This window comes from Lynx rufus, unplaced genomic scaffold (assembly GCF_022079265.1).
Source record: "Lynx rufus isolate CCGP_SWC_20201006 ecotype Redwood Valley unplaced genomic scaffold, mLynRuf1.p SCAF_3, whole genome shotgun sequence".
Taxonomy (NCBI): Eukaryota; Metazoa; Chordata; class Mammalia; order Carnivora; family Felidae; genus Lynx; species Lynx rufus.
In genome coordinates, this window is record NW_025814845.1 from 88,074,402 (window position 1) to 88,093,417 (window position 19,016).

The window sequence follows — 19,016 nt, forward strand, 5'->3', positions numbered from 1 at the left end:
CTACCAGTGACGATCTTTTAGAGTCTTTCCATTGCCACCAACCTCCCTGCTCTGAACATTCCCACAGTCTATCCCATGCCCTCATTGTCTCTCATCTGGGCTTTCACACTGAGGTCCTAAAAGTTCTCTCTGCCTCATGTCTGTCTGCTCTCCCATCTGTCTTCCAAACACACACCCGATTGTCTCAATTTCAAAAATCCTTCAGTTATCAATCTATCTAAGTAAAATTTAGATGCATTATGACATTGAAAGACCCTCCACAATCAGGCTTCATCCTTTTAGAGTCATATCTCCAGCCTTTCTTCCATTAGTCTTCTGTCATATGCAATCACTCACCTTCCCTTGGCAGGCAAGAAATTCTACCACTGAACCATCAATGCAAGCGACTCACCTTCCCTTGGAATTTCATACCTCTCTGCTTTTGTTCAGACTGCTCCTCGTGCCTGAAAAGCCTGACTGTTAAGGAATCTAGCTCCTCCTTCAATGCCCAACTCAAATATGAGCTCTTCTGTGAGTCTGGAATTTCCTACCCACAAGAATGAGTAACTTCTGTTCCAGGACTTGCTAAGCAATTTGTCCAGAACTCCAGTAAGCATGCACTTCTCAGTCCTGCCATTGATTGTGGTGTGTGTGTGTGTGTGTGTGTGTGTGTGTGTGTGCGTGTTTCTCTCCTGATCAGAATGGCAGTTTCTTGAGGCAGGAATCAGGTACTAGTTATCTTGTCCCTCCTCCACCCTCATCCCAGCACTTAGAACAGAACTTGTCTCTGCTACATTCTCTATAAATGCTTGATGAATGAAGGAGGAAATGGTGAACATTATCATCACCAGCACTACTGCCTGCCCTCGCTGGTCCCCATTTCTCCAAAGGAAAGGAAAGAAGTATGTGAGCATAAGTAGATGCTTTCAGAATATACCCACAATTTCGGCAAAACATGTATTAAGATATGGAAAGGAGCTTTGAGATAGAAAAGAAAGAAGATAGTAACGAGCAAAAAGAAACCAAATTTTACTTTTTACCCAGCTACTTACATCTCCCTAGTTAGCAGTAAGGATGGCATCTTGATTGGCATACTGAGATTTGTTCAGTCTCTTAGAAAGAACACCTTGGCTGCAATGTGGAGAGAACTGGGATGGGAAGTGGTTGGGTCTGGACTAAGAAGCGGTGGTGGAGACGAAAATGTGGGAACAAACGAAAGAAAAATTAAGGAAACACAATTGTTAAGGTGATACATTGAAGGATAAAAAGACGTGGAAGAGGCAAGGGGTTCATTCACGGATTCATTCCACTAATATTTAAGGAGTCCTACTATGTGCCAGCACTGTGGAGGTGCAGGGAATTCTGTGGCAAAAATGGTATTGTCCTTGACTTCAAGACACTGAGTTTCTGATACTACAGGTGGCTGTCCGTGGTGTAGTAATGTCTGTGTAGTGATCAACATCCACATACCCTTACGTTGAACGGAAGCAGATTTGGGAGGCATTATTATTCACCCCTTCTAGAATACAGCAGTGAACAATACCTGGGTAGAGAGACAGATATACTCACGAAAGACCAGAAAGATGTTTACTATGTTCCAACAAAATACTATTTTTAAAACTTTATTTTAATTACAAAAGTAATATATGTTTATTATAGAAAAGTTAGGAAATACATGAAGTTTCAAGAAAGGAAAAATTCCACAATCTCATCACATAGATATTAATCATCTTTATGTCCCTCAGACTTTTCAGTGCACAGTGCCCAGAAAATACCTACAAAACAAATGGGCCAATGGTCTATATACAATTTTGTGGACGCTTTTCATCATTTAAAACATATTGTAAACATCTTCCATTTCAGAAAATACACTACTACAATATCATTTTTCGTGGTTGTATAGTATTATATCACATAGATACATGTGGTATCTATATCTATCTATATCTATATCTATATCTATATCTATATCTATATCTATATAATGTTTATTTATTTTTGAGAGAGAAAGAGTGTAAGCAGTGGAGGGGCAGAGAGAGGGAGACACAGAATCTGAACCAGGCTTCAGGCTCTGAGCTCTCAGCACAGAGCCTGATGCTGGGCTTGAACTCAACCAAATGTGAGATCACGACCTGAGCTGAAGTCAGACGCTTTACTGACTGAGCCACCCAGGTGCCCCTACATGGATGTTTCATAATTCACTTAATGAATCTGCTAACTCCAGTTTCGGAAGTAACTGATGATCAGATGGTAATTTATTTCACTAGATTAAAAAAAATAGTGTCTCTTAAAAGTAATAATGTCTCTTGAGGCCCACACTAATTCAGAACTTCACAGTGGAGAGATTCTGGGAAATATAGTTCCAGCTTAGCTAAATTGACACAATACAAATCCACCACAGTCTAGTCCTTATTAGCATGGTATCCACATATACCTTTTTGAACTATATTTAATTTAATTTTAACATAAGGGCAGCAGCAACAATATGCTTTCCCCTAATACAATGCAACTAGCCCTCGTGCAACCGTAACCAGCTCTCTCCAGGGAGAAAACAAAGGCTTTTTGTTTATTTTGGGGCAAGAATCATCCCTCTTCTAGATAAGTCTTATTCTTTCCTTGATATCCAGTAACTGAAATACTGACAGGTTAAATATTATCAACAAATAGCATACCATAGATGGTAGGAGAATGGGAAACAGAAAGAAGAAAATATTGGTTAACATACGTACAAATATATTCATATCAAGATAAGGAAGAAATACTCATAACTGTCCCATTGCTTATTTCTACAACTCTTCACATGGTCACAACTGGTATTTATAATTACAATTTTCCACTCTCTATTCCATACTCCCCTTGCCTTCAGCAAAAACTTCAGCTGGCTGAGGTTCTTTATCTGCCAGAGTGATCTAAAACTTAATTCCTGAAGGGTCTGAGCCATTACCAATCCTGACCCTACTAAGTTGTAGTTTTCCATAGACTTTAATCATAGACTTTGGGGGTATTAAGACACGCAGGGGATCTCCTGCATCCTAGGCACATTCCCCCTTACTGCCATTTTGTAGTGGCAATCAGAATTTCTCATGGATGTCAGGATCAAACCTCTGGTCAGTATAGTACCCTTTACCTGCTTTTTGATTCACTGGCATGAGGGCACTCAAGAGGTGAGGTGACCCTCTCGGCTCTGTTTAATGGAACTATTGAGGTGGCCATCCCTTGATGGAAATATTATTTTGGGGGACTGAAACTCCTAGCCCAGCAGAGCCCAAAGTTGTAGGGAATGGGAACCAAAAGTTTCACGAGTGCATCACTAGAAGTCACAGTGAGAGGAGCTGTTCCCATTTTCTACACTTGATTCCTGGGCCTGTGAATCCTGGTTCCAAGAGAAACAGCCGCATATACTGATCATTGATTTACAGCACACGCTGCATCTTGGCAGGCATTGTTTTAGCTCCAAGAGGTGTTGACATTCAGTTGGCATCATAACTGAGTTTTCAAAAGGCCATTCCACCATTCCACACAGCTGCTTCAAGGTGATAGGGCACATGCTAAAACCAGGAATTCCATGAACGTGAGCCAATTGCCACAATTCATTTGTTGTCAAACAAGTTCCTTGGCCAACAGCGATGCTGTGTGGTATACTGCGATGATGAGCAAGGCATTCTTCAGATCCACACAATGGTGATTCTTGTAGCAGCATTGTGGCCAAGGAAGAAAAAATTGTATCCGGTGTTAAGTGTCCATTTTAGTAAAAACCAAGTGCCTACTGGAAGTGGTCCTATGTGATTAACCTATACCAAGTAGATGGCTCATCTTCCTGGAGAATGATACCATTTTGTGGGTTTGTTGTTGATTTCTTCAATTGGCAGTTTGGGCACTCAGCAGTGGCTCTAGCCAGATCAGCCGTGATGAGTGAAAGTCCACGTATAACTTCCATCCCTGCAGCCATGATCACTTTGTTTGTGGGCCCGCTAGGCAAGGACAGGAGTGACCGGGGAAAGAGGATGACTATCCATAGGATGGATCATCTTATTCACCTGATTATGAACATCCTTCTGTACCTATGTTGCAATTTATTGAGTATCACCTGGGGCGCAAATATCTTCATACTTTGAACTTTTACAGGAAGGTCTCTCTCCAGACCTCCTCAGCAATTTTCCAATTGTGTTCCTTCTAATTCCCTGGCCATCCAGCCAGCCAAATGATTAGTCACTGCCCACGAATCACTATAGACCTGCAACTCTGGTCATCACTCCTTCCAGGTAGAATGAACAACCAGGTAGAGTCTAACATTCTGCTCATTGAAAGGATTCTCCCTCATCACTTCCTTCAAGTGAGGCTCCCTCCAAGTGAATCTGTAGTCATTTACTTTCAGTTACTGCAAGCACATTATGCAGAACTATCTGTGAAATAGCCTCCTCCCCTTTTCTTCTTCAGTTTACCGGCCATAGGGCACTTTCCATAATGCCCACAGTATAGATTGAGAGAGAAGAGGCAATGTGCAAGGATGTGGGCCATGTGCATCTGGGTTATTTTCTCATGCAACTTACGTGTAATTTTAAGATCTGCATGAGCTTGATCTCCTGTAAAACACTTTCATTTGATGATAGAATGCTGCTGTAGGCACCATGTTTATTGGCTGATAGGTTAGAGGTTCAGGTTTCATGGTAACTTGTTGCCCATGGTCAATAGCATAGTCTTAACTAAGCTCCAATGGCAAGCCAGAAGCTATTTCTCAGTGAACATATTTATCTTCAGAGGGGGACATAGGTTTGCTGCAAAAGCCTAGGGTTTAGTGCTATGATTCCCCTAAGGGGCTTGTCAAAAGCTCAACAGGGGCACCCGGATGGTTCAGTCGGTTGAGCGTCCGACTTCAGCTCAGGTCATGATCTCACCGTTCGTGAGTTCGAGCCCCACGTCGGGCTCTGTGCTGACAGCTCAGAGCCCGGAGCCTGCTTCGGATTCTGTGTCTCCCTCTCTCTCTGACCCTCTCCCGTTCATTCTCTGTCTCTCTCTGTCTCAAAAATAAACGTTAAAAAAAAAAAAGCTCAACAGAACATCCCTATCTGCCACAGACATTACGAAGGATATTGGATCTGCTGAGTTATGTGGCCCAAGTGACAGAGAAGTTTCCTCTCAGCAGGCTGGACCTGTTGGAGAAGCTTTGCTTATTCTGGGTTCCCATTCAAAATCAGCAGTTTATCGGATTACTCACTAAACAGATTGGAATAACATGACCAGAGGAAGTTACGATATGATTAAATTTACATTAATCCACTGTTGTTCTTCAAAATCCATCCTTCTTTTACAAGGGCTGAATTAGCTAACTGAATGCAATGTAGTAGGAATTGCCATAGTGCATCTTTCAGATCTTTGATGATGACATCAGTCTCTGCAGTCACCGCTTTTGTTTTGGTAGGTAAAGCCTGTTCTATTGGTTCGACTTTATCTTTCCTACCATAAGAGCTCTCACTCTACAGGTCAGGAAACTGATACAGGGATTGCTCCACATCTGAGTATGTTTATTCCAGCTGAACTAATCCCAGCATTCTTACTGCCTCTGGAAGGAGAAGTAAAAGGAGAGCAGCGATGGAAAGGGAACTCGTTCCATGCATTGATGTCGTCATGATACACATATACCTATGTTTTACTTGTGAATTTTAATTTTCAAAATTTTAAATAATGACAATGATAACAAAATTCACAATCCAATATTGCATCAGGAAGAGTTTGATAGAACAGGAGACATAATAGTGCCTCACCCAGGGCCTGGAACAGAGTTGCCACTCAGCAAATACCTGTTGAGCTGGGGAAACAAACATACTCATGCTTATACAGACCCCGGAGGGAAAGAACATAGTTCACGAGACTGTCAGCTCAACTGCAAAATGTCTTTGTAAATAAATCAGGGTTAAAATTGTGTATTATTATCTGACAAAAAAAAAAAAAGGCTACAAATTTCCTCCCTAAATACATATTCAAATAAACTACAGTCAGTATAGTATTAATAGTCTTGGTAGCTCTAATTTGTTTAGAATTTAGTTAAAAACTTATTTGTGGGATTGTCCTTCTTTTGATCAGCAGAGCCATTCCTGACTTCAAGGCTTTTTTTTTTTTTAATGTTTATTTATTTTTGAGAGAGGGAGGGAGGGAGAAAAAGAGAAATCATGGGGGAGAGGCAGAGAGAGTGAGACAGAATCTGAAGCAGTCTCTGCATTGTCAGCACAAAGCCCAATGCAGGCTCAAACTCATAAACAGGGAGATCATGACCTGAGCCTAAGTCGAAAGCTTAACAAACTGAGCTAATCAGGTGCCCCAAGGCTTTTAATTAATACTTCCTATCTTAAACTTGAGAATCTTGGCAGATATCAGTTTTATGCTCTTATCTTCCTTAAGTGGAGATTTTCTTGTGTGTAGTAAGAATTAGCCATTTTTGCTTGTATGTATAAGTAACTTAGAATGATAAGCTTGACTGTATATAATGTTTTGAATCTGTTTCTTCCAACATTTGCCCTTCTTCATTTATATAAAATATCCACTCACTGACTGATTTGATTCTATGTTTACTTAAGGGCATACTCTAATATCCATGGTTATATTCATTATTTCCTTGGTTTTCGGTTACAGAGTTTATGTTGTGTTTAACCAAAACATTTTCCGCAGAAATATTTTTGGTTAGGACACAGATGGTAACAGATGTGCATTTTTATTCATAAAAGGGGTTTTTTTTTAAATACCTGGCTTATAGAATATTACAAAGTCAAGTTGGCAAATATTTCAAGTTTTAGGATGTTAAAAATAATAATTAGTTGGTTTCTGGAACAAACTTACTTTTTGGAACAGAGTAAAAAAGTGACATTAATAATACATAGATGAATGTGAAGTACTGACTAGGTAGTTTTATTTTGTTCTAAAAAATGTATATTTTAAAAATGTCTAGGTTTTTTCCCCACAATGTATACAGAATTATTTTGTCCTAAAACGTATAGGAAGAAGGATACACTTGCCCCATCTTAAGCATCTCAAATCTTACTTCCATTCAGAGCAAGTCTCAGCCAATCACAAACTATACTACACTTTGTAAGTTTCACTTCTCAAGCTTCAGTTTTGTCATATGTAAAGTGCTGGCGATAGAATTCACCTAATAGAGTTGTCATGAAGATGAAATAAGAACCAGTGTAAATCACTTAACACAGTATCTGCCAAGCAGTGGTTAATTAATGTTTCCCTCCTGAAGCTGCAAAGGAAGCTTACAAACTTTGAATTTCTATTCTTTCCCTTATTTTTTCAAGGCAACATATTTTTAATTGTTCCAAAGTTTTCCTCATTTATAAAACCATGCTAAGTTCAGAAACATTCTGCTTTAGAATTCCCAGAAAATCTTCCAATGTATAAATACTGGTTTCCGTGTAAACCCCCCTCATTAATTATTGCTGATGTTTTGGATATGGAGTTTTAATAGAGACACCAGGCTGATTTCAAGATTTTCGGCCAGAAAGATTTTAGCATTTATGAGGATAGAGATGGTTGAGGGAGAAGCAAAGTGGAGGGTAGGACATGGGTTATTTAAAATAGTATTTTGGTCACGTCGAGGTATCAGCTTTAGGCATCCTGTGGAGATGCCCTCTTGATAATTTTGATAGATCTGGACTGGATATTTTTTAAACTTTGATAATATACTAGTTTAGCAATTATTAATAACAACTGTTATTATGATTGTCCCCACAACTACATCGTGAAGCAAAAGTTCAGCAACTAGGACTTTCTCAGGCTCTTGAAAAAAACCGCTAATGGAAAAGGCAGAACGTCCCAAACGCTTCCATTCATCCTGTAGCTCTGGGAACCTACAACGCCCGCATCCAATCAGCTTCCAAATCCCCAGCGCCGGCAAGTGGGAAGGGCTCAGATGTAGACTGCCTCCTCTGCTTCTCCGGCTTGGCCACGTCTGACGCCCTGCAGGTCCTTGAAGGTACATAAATCACCTGTCTACTTATTAGCAATAACTGAGCTTATTATTCAAATTTATGCTTAAAATATTTAATAAGATATAGCTTTAAATCGTGTTGTTTACTCATTCTTCGTAGTTTCTTCTTTTTCCTATATATGTAGGTCTCCTAGAGTTACGGACCTGCAAGTTCCGTTCGCTGGCGCATGCGCCGGCGAACGGGAGGGCGGGCCTGTTTCCGGGTGGCGCGTGGGGCTTGTGGTCGAGACGCTCCCCTGCCGCTACCAGCATGGAGACTTTGTACCGGGTCCCGTTCTTAGTGCTCGAATGCCCCAACCTGAAGCTGAAGAAGCCGCCCTGGGTGCATATGCCGTCGGCCATGACGGTGTACGCTCTGGTGGTGGTGTCTTACTTCCTCATTACCGGAGGTAACTCGGGCTGGCTCGGGCCCGAGAGGCGCTGAGACGCGGAGAGCCGGCGGCCCCCGAGGCGCGTCCGTTCCGCTCTCAGCCCCGGGGGAAGCATCGCTGTGCTCTAGGTCTTTTCGCAGGGTGGAGGGAATTTCTGGGGTCTCAAGTATTAACAGCCCAGAGGTTCATGTGCCCTCACGCCCTGTCCTGTGTCCTGAGAGGCTACTCTCATTGTTCTCCATGTTCTCACGCCCGTTGCCTTTCCGCACTTCTAGCCTCTTAGCCTAGGGATGCGAATCGAATATATTTTTCAAGCCCAGATTGTAATTCTGTTTATTGCCTGCAATTATCAGGACTCCATCCCCTCCTGTAAATTGTTTGACAGAGGCCCTGGAGAAGTCTAGTCTTGCCCATTCTACTCGGTTGGTCAGGAGGGTTTTGGGACTTTTACCTTATCTTTGTGTACAGCCCCTGGAAACGTGGAAGAGACATGACAATCCTTGGGGTTTGTTAACCCACACCTAAGGGTCCGTTGTTGCTTTTTGCCCTGGTCAACAATAAATGTGAATGGAAATTTCCAAATCCACGGTTTCGATTAATATTTAAGATCGGAGTTAGATTTGCAGAAGGTATTGTATTTCAAAAAGCAGAAGTTGAAGATTTAAAGAATAAGGAAAATAGCAGTACTATTAAACACTCCAGAATTGTCCTGTCCTGGTGTTTTGTTTTTTTTCCAAATAAAAAGTTGCAAAAGGGGCGTTGTTTTGTATAGTGATGAGTTGGCAATCCGGCTACAATTTTCAGGCCACCACCCTTGCAAGCCACAGTTCCACGATGTACTCAAGACTATTCTATTGTACTTCCAGATTTTGAGAAGTGGGGTACTTAACTTAGGTGTTATAAAATTGAAGCTTACAGATTAGGGACAGCAAAAGTTCCCTTTTTAAGGGAATAGCCATAGGCATCTTTATTTTCATAGATGTGAAAAGAGTTGTTAAGAGGGAAGAATGTGAAACTTTGAGGGCTTGGGACTAGAATTTGTCTTTGAATCAACTCCCATCCCAAATCTAGAATAATGATAGTTAACTTAAGTAAAATATATTTTAAATATTTTTTTTTATGTTGGTAAGATACTATCCTAACATTGTATTAACATTAACATTTGCTCAGCACATTAATGGGTGCTGTATTGAATAAATGAAATTTAAAATGCATGTGATTTTAACAAAAAATGAGTCTTCGTCTGCTTTGATCTGCTGGTCTCTTCTCCTAACCCTAACCTCCCTTGGAGTCCAAGCCTTTGTTAGAAGCCTCACAGTTTTCATTCTGTCCACTTATTCCCGTTGATTGTTGTAATGGGGAGATTCTCTGCTCCAATCCCAGGGGCAAATTGCAAAGGACACTTTTTAGTGGCCAAGGCCATGAGTTGTCTCATACAAGGAATCGGTTTTGCCACTGGAAAGGTGTCTCTTCTAAAAACTGTGAGTGTACTTCCATAAATAATGTTCATTGCTGAGAAATATTCAGCAAACAATGCATTGAGGTTCGATTAAGTTCCAGGCCCTAGGTACTGGGAACGACAGTGAACGAAACATAAGGACGCCGTCCTTCTGAAGCTTATAATGTCATGGTTGAGGTTGGTTAAATATCACATAAGGTTAAATATCACATAAAGCTTTTTCCACTGCGTTGTTTTTTCCATTACAAATTGCCGGAGTTGCACTGAAGGGAAAGAACAAGAGATTATGGGAAAATAACAGAAGTTGGGAACATCACATTGCAGTGTGGTTCCTGGGGAAATGACAGGTTAGCAAAAATCTAAAGAATTGGGGGAGAGGAAATAGTAGGCAAAGGGAAAAGGATGGACAGATACGGAACCAAGAGACCAATTAGGTGGGTTTTGTAGTTGACTAAGACTAACTAGGTTGGTGGCAGTGGAGATGGAGGAAAATACAATGAAAGATAGTTTGGAAGTAGATTCAGTAGATCTTGATGGATTGATTGGGTTATCAGGAGTGATTGGGGAGAATGCAGTGCGAAGGAATCTTAAACTGGTGTTTGGTTTGAGCATCTGAGTAGATGGAAGTGTCATTTTCTGAGATTGAAGAGATGAAGGTTTTTGCTGGGGTACAGTGAACCACAGGTCACTTCGGGATATGTAACAGTTGGGCATGGTTATGTCAAGTTTGCAGATACGAGTCTAGAATTGAGAAAATAGGTCTGTATTGAAGTTGGTTAACAACAAATGTTTTTTGAATGCCTCTCATAAGCCAGGTATTGAAGAACATAGTGAAAGTCCCTGTGCTTAGGGAGCTTACATCTAATTCTACTGGGGCTAACATTGTTTGATCGGTGTTGGCATATTGACCTTCATTAGCGCATGGAACTGAAAGCCCTGGGAAGGGATGGGTTCAGTTCTGGAGGGAATGTAGACAATGAGGACAGTGGATCAAGCCCTAAGGAATTCCCAGCATGTAGCGGTTTTATAGAAGAGGAGGCCCTGCGAGAGAGGTAGCGAGAAAACATGGACAGGAGTATCACAAAAGCCATGAGAAACCAATTTTCCCCCAAGGAAAATGGATTTAGTAAACTGGATTGAGTGCTGCCGTGAAGCCTCCTAAGATAACTGAAAAATGTCCATTGAATTTGACACCATGAGATCATTGGCAACTTTGGCAAGAGTAAGATCAGCGGAGGCAGATACCAAGTTCGAGTGAGTTGAAGACTGAAGAATAAGGAAAGGGAGACAACAAGTTTACCTTTTTTTTTTCTTCCCCAAGAAGGAAGTCTCACTTTTTTTTCAAAAAGGAAGCATAGTAATAGGATTTAACTAGAAGGGTCTGGAATCCAGGGAAGGTTGATGTAGGAAGGAGAGGGTTGAAAATACAGGAAGGAGGAGCGATAGCCAAAGGAACAAAGTCTCTGAGAAGGCAGGAGGGGATGGAATCCTGATAATTGCAGAAGCAATCCCACATTGGTAGGAGGAGGGACTCTTCCTCTCTTGGAGCTGGAGGGAAGGAGGAAGGGATGGCTGTAGATGCCAGCTGGTAGGCTTGGTGGTGGTGGTGAGAGATTAGGGAAGCCCAATGTGATTGCTTTGTTAGTCAAGGGTGAGGGAGACACAGTCCTACGATGTGTAAGAAAAGCTGGAAGTGAGGATGTTGGAGAGTAGATGTGGACAGTGGGAGATCCGGAAAATACTAATGTTGATGGAATTAATGGTCACAGGGACATCGTGACATAAGTGATGGACATTAATGATCATGAATCTCTAGTATTGCCTGTCTGCCTATTGGTATGATTTAAAAATGTCTCCTTATTTTACATTTAAGCAAGAAAATTACTCTAGTCACAGTACCTCTCAATTGACAGCATTTTCTTGAACTAAAATAATAGCCTTTAATATTTAATCTCCTTTATGAAGTAATTTTTTTTTAATGTTATTTTCGAGAGAGAGAGCGAGACAGAGTGCAAGCAGGGGAGGGGCAGAGAGAGAGGGAGACACAGAATCTGAAGCAGGCTGCAGGTTCTGAACTGTCAGCACAGAGCTTGACACGGAGCTTGAACTCACAAACCACGAGATCATGACCTGCCTGAGCTGAAGTCGGACGCTCAACCGACAAAGCCACCCAGGCGCCCCTATTGTGGAGGAATTCTTGAGTATAAGAAACAGTTACTGAATGAATTTCTTTTATGAAATACCTGTTTTAGAGATAGTATGCTAAAATATTGAGTTGAATTTCTGAAAGGTTTATCTAAAGTTTAGGAGATTAGCTGGGCCTCACTTGATTATAATAATATATCAAAGCAGTCCTCTTTAAATATAAATGAATCTTTAGAGACTGATGAAAACTCTAATCCTTTTTAAAAACTAGGAATCCAATCTAATCTGTACTATTATCTTTCATATAGGAATAATTTATGATGTTATTGTTGAACCTCCAAGTGTTGGCTCTATGACCGATGAACATGGACATCAGAGGCCAGTAGCCTTCTTGGCCTACAGGTAACAGTTGCCTTTTTGAATGATTTGGTGGGAAAGAAGGTTGCTGGGGCATGAGTGCTTTTTAAAAATACAGTGAAACCTATAGGTCCATCTGCCTTTAGATAATAGCTGTTTTAAAATGCTAAATGCAGAGATGCAGGAAGTGGGCAAGAACAGAAGTATATTATTTATTAGGAAATAATATATTTCACAGTGATTGACATGATCACTTATTTAAAGGAGGGTATTGGTTTAAAATACATTTATAGGCTATTCTGGGGATGAGGAAACTGCAGGTACCAGTTTATTTGTAAGTAATGTTTTTTAATCTAAAAAAAATTTAAAAAATGTTTATTTTTGAGAAAGACAGAGAGCAAGTGGGGGAGGGGCAGAGAGAGAGAGTGGGAGAGACACCAAATCTGAAGCAGGCTCCAGGCTCTGAGCTGTCAGCACAGAGCCCGATGCAGGGCTCAAACCCACGAGCCTTGAGGTCATGACCTGAGTTGAAGTGGAACACTCAACTGACTGAGTCACCCAGGCGCCCCTGTAAGTAATATTTTATTGGAACCAGGGATGCCCATTTGTTTATATACTATCTATGGCTGCTTTCAAGCTGCAGTGCTAAGTGTGACACAAACCATATGGCCTATAAGCCTGAGACATGTATTATCTGGCCATTTAAGAAAAAAATCTGTGAGCCCCTAGACTATACTATTAAATAATAAAATATAATAATAATTTTTGAGGTGCCTGGGTGGCTCAGTCAGTTAAGCTTCTGACTGTTGATTTTGGCTCAGGTCATGATCTCACGGTTCGTGAGATTGAACCCTGTGTTGGGCTCTGTGCCAACCATGTGGAGCCTGCTTGGGATTCTCTCTTTTCCTCTCTCTCTGCCTCTCCCCTTCTCTCTCTCTCTCTCTCTCTCTCTCTCTCTCTCTCTGAAAATGAATAAACATTAAAAATAATTTTTGAGACTTAGGTGTTCCATTTGAGTAATGAATCACCATTCCAGTGTGGTTTGGCTTACCTGGGCAATGCTTATTATGTTGCTTTCTAAATCCACTTGATAACTGTCCATCTAAACATAGCTATATATTTGTATTCATGCTGAACGTTAATGATGTTCCATACATAGCATATTCCTGAAAAAATGTTTGTGATTCTCTGGGAGTGAGGGGTATCTAGATGACAGGAGATCTTGATGGTAGGGAAACCTTTCATACTGTTATCATTGGTACTGTTGGAATTTTGAGCCCAGTGCTCAAAATGTATTATGTATTGTGTTTTGTGTATGTGTGTATTGTGTTTTCAATTAAGGCAATTAGCTAACAAAAAATATACCTTCTTTAGATATACCTTTGTATAAATTATCCCTTTAACAGAGGAATTTGCTTTTTGGGGATTCATGGATTCAGAATTTTGAAAGGTCTGTATTGCTAGAAAAAAACAGATATACGTATGTATAAAAATTTGCATATAATTCTAAGGATTTATAGATTGCTGGAAATTCTTGTGGGGCTCATGGAGCCTTAGTTAAAAATACTTCCTTTTAAAATTTTCCCTTTGAAAAAAAAATAATAAAATTTTCCCTTTGAAACAAGAGGTTTACTCTTGTGAAACTTCTAGAAACATTTCTTACCAATTCAAATTTGAATTTGATAGAAGTTTAAATGTCATTATTTTTAAAAGCAAAACAAAAGTTCTGGGTTAAGGGTTTCTATACATACACTAATTTGCTTTTTAAGCTAATAATTAAAATCTCAGCATTGATTTTACATTGACAGTTGTGTTAGTTGAGGTTCTAAAACTTTTTTGAACATAAGCTCCATGAAGACACAGATTTTGTTGTATCCCCAGAACCTAGAATAGTGCTTGATTCATAATTCAGAGATGGCAGGGATTGAAATGAATATACAGAAATGTGGTAAAATAGTTGTAAGGCTAAGAATAAAAAAGCAGCACAAAAATATTTAAGCAGAAATATGTCTTTCAATCTAAAGACAGGTTTTTTTATTTTTCTGGGAATTTTCATTTATTGTTTAATCTGGTTTTTCTTTTTCAGAGTAAATGGACAATATATTATGGAAGGACTCGCATCCAGCTTCCTGTTCACAATGGGAGGTTTAGGTTTCATAATCCTGGACCGATCGAATGCACCAAACATTCCAAAACTCAATAGATTTCTTCTTCTATTCATTGGATTCGTCTGTGTCCTATTGAGTTTTTTCATGGCTAGAGTATTCATGAGAATGAAACTGCCGTAAGTTATCAAGTACTTTGTATAATCAGCAGTTTAACTTTTGTTGCAAGTTGGTAAAATAATCACTTGGATCACATAAAATCATAGAGGATTTAATTTAACCCTCATTTAAACGGATGAAAATGCTGAGAACCAAAGGAATTTGTGACTTGTTCAAGGTTATAGCTATGGTTAGTAGTAAAATTGAGACCAGTTGTCTTTCTGTCATCTCCATTCATGTTCATGAAAAATGGTTATTTTGCTACAATGTCACTGACCACTGACTGGAGATCTTGTTTCTTTAAATTGCTTTTTGCTTAATCTATAACATATGGGATTTCAGTAGTAATAGTGATAGTAGGGAATTTTTTCAAGGCATTAATTACTGCTGCTCTTTGAATACTGGTATGAGGAAAACCCATTAAGCCTTGGACAGGGAGGGAGTTATTGCCTCTCCAAAAAGATGGGAAAAGGATCGTGTGTGTGTGTGTGTGTGTGTATAAGAAGATTTTGTTTCAGAAAACATACAATATTTTTAAAACAAAAAAAATTGGTTTTATGGCAACTTTTGTAATTCCATTTGAGATCGTTAACTTGAAATAGGGACAAGTCTGATCACATTTCCCTATATTCTTATTTCACCCGTGGATGAATTAGTAACTGCAGGAACATTGGACAAGTATACCATACAAAGATTAGCTCTTGGTAAATTTATTTTTCAGGGAGTATATTAAACGTCAAGTTTCAACTATACTGATTTCTTAGAACTGATACTCCCGTATTTTATTATAATAGACAGTAAAAGAATACAGGATGTGTGTGTTTCACAGGTTCACTTATTCTGTGGCTTAACCTGTCCACCGTAACATCTAGAGTAGAATGGGCAGACTTCCCCTAGAAAGTCCAAAGGACTCACTTCTCCTGCAGTCATGTTCTTATGCTAAGGCAGGATGGGAAAGATGGGAAAAGAGCAGCGTTCTCTGTCAGCTGAATATCTGTGTGGCCACATAGTTCCCTCAGACTCCTCTGCCAGTGGCTCTTATTTTTGTCTGGGGAAAACAGTTTTAGCCATTGGCTAAGTTGTATGAAGAATTAGGCACTCCAGCCTCCTCTTTTTGTTCCTCTTTTTTTCTGTCCCTGTTGGAAAAGATACACTTGGTATGGAAGAGGCTGAAGTTTTCCAGAGCAAAACAAGAAAAGAGGAGGCTCCTAGAGAGATCGAGAGGCTACTACAAATTACCAACCAAAACAGATGGAATGTTTGGAGAAATGTAGCAGAATAGAAGTGGGCTGGTTTGGGGCACCTGGGTGGCTCGGTTGGTTGAGCATCAGACTTTCGATTTGTGGTTCAGGTAATGATCCCAGCGTCCTGGGATTGAGCCTCTGTCACACTGGGCCTGGAGCCTACTTAAGATGCTCTCTCCCCTGTCCCTCTGCCCTTCATCCGTGCGTGCCCCTCCCCCGTGCTCTCTCAGAAATAAAGAAAAAAAATCTGGGGGAAAAAAACAGGTGGGCTGGTTTTGTCCATAGAGCCAGATTTGTTTTTATTCTACTTAAGCTTCTCATTCTTCCTTATAGTTTTAGGTGTTCTCCTTAGGATATAAGTGCTTTTCTTTTTAGCTCAGGTATTTGACTTTGAGGATAACAGAGCTATCTACTGCTTAAAAAAAAAAAAAAAAGCTTTGGAAAGTGCTTAATTCTCTGGATTGCCTCCATCTTACTATTGCAATTATTTAGGTTTTTCTTAACTTTTAAAAATTTTTTATTTTAGGGAGCATGAGTGGGAGAGATGGGCAGAGGGATAGAGATGAGAGAGAGAGAGTGTGTGTGTGTGTGTGAGTAGGGCAGGGACAGAGAGAGAGAGGGAGACACAGAATCCGAAGCAGGCTCCAAGGCTCTGAGCTGTCAGCACAGACCCTGATGCGGGGCTCCAGCTCAGGAGCCGTGAGATCATGATATGAGCTGAAGTCGGAGGCTTAACCGATTGAGCCACCCAGGCACCCCATGGTGTAATGTTCTAAAACTAGAAAAAGTGTTTAGTTCAGAGCAGAGGGATGGGTTTCTATTTTTAGGCAAATATGTTATTAAAGCTGTATAGGGACGTCAGCTGTGCTGACAGCTCAGCGCCTGGAGCCTGCTTTGGATTCTGTGTCTCCCTCTCTCTCTCTCTCTGTCCCTCCCCCACTCGCATTCTGTCTCTCTCAAAAATAAGTAAACATTAAAAAAATTTAAAAAATAAAGGCTATATGAAATAGTCTATTGAATAGATTTTATTATGCAGTTGAGGACAGAGTGGCAACAATTGCCTTTTTAGCAATTTGAACTACCATGTGTTAAACCTGATGAAAAAAGCTAGGGAGCTCCTGCGTGAATCCTGAGATCATGAGATCAGTTCAGAAAAGAAATTCTAAACGAAAGGAGAAATGAGAAGTAAAAGTAAATGTACAATAATAATATCATTTAGGGACTAGGAGAATGCATATAAGCAATTTTTCCCTGTAACTGAAATTTAACTTTAGTACATGTACTAAAACTTTATCTTCCTCTTTTTTGACCCACCACTTTCTAAACTGTTTTATTGCTTCCTTAGCATTTACATTTGTATTCAGCAAATATTATTTGATAACAGTTATTTGCTGGACACTGAACATTAAGCATAATTTTGCCTTCTAGACTCAGAATCCTTTTCCATTTACGCTTAATTAGGCATAGCAATACTTTTCAGTTCAGTTTATTTCCTTGATGTAATCTGCCATTTCTCATTGTTACCATTGTATACCTGTTGTCATTTTATCCTTTCCTTTCTCTTCTTTTTGTTGTTAATTCTGTGATTTGAGGACATAGATAACCTAGCTATTTGATTGCGTTTTAGATCAGTCCTTGTTGAAGGATAGCTTCACGGCCTGGCTTTTTAACAGCCTCTGTGGGTGTTTGAGTCTCTGCTCATTTGCTTCCAGGTTTGGAGCCATATTGGTTTGTAACTGTATGCTTTGAGGGGAAAGGGTAATGGAACTGAAGCCCAGTAATATATTTATTTATTGGGGAGGCAAGATTCGAAATAAAAACCATAAGGATGAGTCACAATTATATTTTCAGATTGTCATTTGATTCATCATAAAATTTGTTGGGGTGTTTTGAAATGTTGCTTCCTTTTCACTTTCTGTGTTTATAAATTTTATTCCTGCAGGGGATATCTGATGGGTTAAAATGCCTTTTGGGATGAAATCTGTGGATATTGGATTTGCTCCTGCTAATGAAGTTTTAAAGGCTGTACCAATCCTCTGACGTGAACTATGGAAAAGAACGAAGCAGCAGAAAAGAAGCATCTAGTGAAAACATAGGAAGCATGTTAAAGCTTGAACTAGGATGTGTTCTTGGTATCAAAGAGACAAGCTTATCACAGTATTTTTCCTGCTGGCCTATGCCGACGTACCAATGATGTTAAGTGGCATTTTCTTCTTAGTTTTTCATTTCTTAAAGAAAATATACTCCGTTTCTACAGCTGTAATACTGAATAAAGTGATTATTTTTTACAGCCCCCTTAACATTTTTTGGAGATGATATTTGTGACTTTCAAAAATTAATGTAAAATCAGGAAGCGAGATCCCGTAAGCTGAGAACTCTGGACAGACGATCAGCTTTACCTATGGTGCTTTGCCTTTAAACAGAGTGTGTGACAGTACATTATTTCAGATGTGTCTGCAAGACCGTTTCCTGCACAATAAGGTGTATGAAAGGAGCAGAAATAAATAATTTTTCTAATTAACACCTTTTCTGTTTGTTTTATGAGACTGACACGCTACCACTGCACCAAGAGGGCCACTTATTTTATGATTTAATTAACCAATGGTATTAACTTTTCCGTCTATAATTACTCATTCCTACCTATAACTCTCCTAACCTACTGTTGGTAGGTCTAAGGTCTCAAAATGTAGTTGGCAGGTTGCCTTGTAAGGTAGCAATTCTGTACCCCTCTAAATACTCAAGCACGGGCTGCATGCATGTTAGAGTCGTAAGTGGTTGTGTGCGAGGAGAACTCCCTTCATGCATTTGTTTTCAGTAATTAACACAATTGTGAGCACATCTAGAAACACCCCTACACCGGTCTGGTCTTCCCCTAATTTCTTCTTGCCAGGTCTTCTGGTTCTCCCTGACTGGCTGTGAACATCACTTCTCTAGCTGCTCAACTAGTTCCTGTTCCGAGATCTTCACAGTAAAATTCTATCCCAGGTGATTTTTTTCTGATTCCAAGGCGGATTTCACTGTAGCCATTCATTGAGTAAAATACTCATTCAAAAAGTTTTGAGAATATATGCCACGTGGCACTGAGCATTATAAGGATGAGTAAAACTGAAAAGGCTCTGTTTTCATAGAGCTTCTGTTCTTGTAGGGAAGCCAGATAAACGAAAGATAGAAACTGTTTGCAAAATGTCAGATACTGATAAATGGCCACAAACA

General features: G+C 39.9%; 1 protein-coding gene across 1 annotated transcript; it reads left to right on the forward strand.

Moving 5' to 3' along the window:
* Positions 1-8,166: 8,166 nt before the first annotated feature.
* OSTC (oligosaccharyltransferase complex non-catalytic subunit) lies at positions 8,167-18,324 on the forward strand. The gene is made up of 4 exons (XM_047091907.1): positions 8,167-8,352; positions 12,247-12,340; positions 14,382-14,579; positions 17,746-18,324. The coding sequence occupies exons 1-4, from the start codon at positions 8,214-8,216 to the stop codon at positions 17,762-17,764; spliced, it is 450 nt and encodes a 149-aa protein (XP_046947863.1). The 5' UTR covers positions 8,167-8,213; the 3' UTR covers positions 17,765-18,324.
* The last annotated feature ends 692 nt before the right edge of the window (positions 18,325-19,016 follow it).

Bases quoted from the DNA above. Each gene is read 5' to 3' on its own strand.
- OSTC (XM_047091907.1), top strand. From the start codon at position 8,214: ATGGAGACTTTGTACCGGGTCCCGTTCTTAGTGCTCGAATGCCCCAAC. The intron at 8,353-12,246 runs GTAACTCGGGCT...TCTTTCATATAG, and splicing joins TTACTTCCTCATTACCGGAG to GAATAATTTATGATGTTATT. The intron at 12,341-14,381 runs GTAACAGTTGCC...TTTCTTTTTCAG, and splicing joins GTAGCCTTCTTGGCCTACAG to AGTAAATGGACAATATATTA.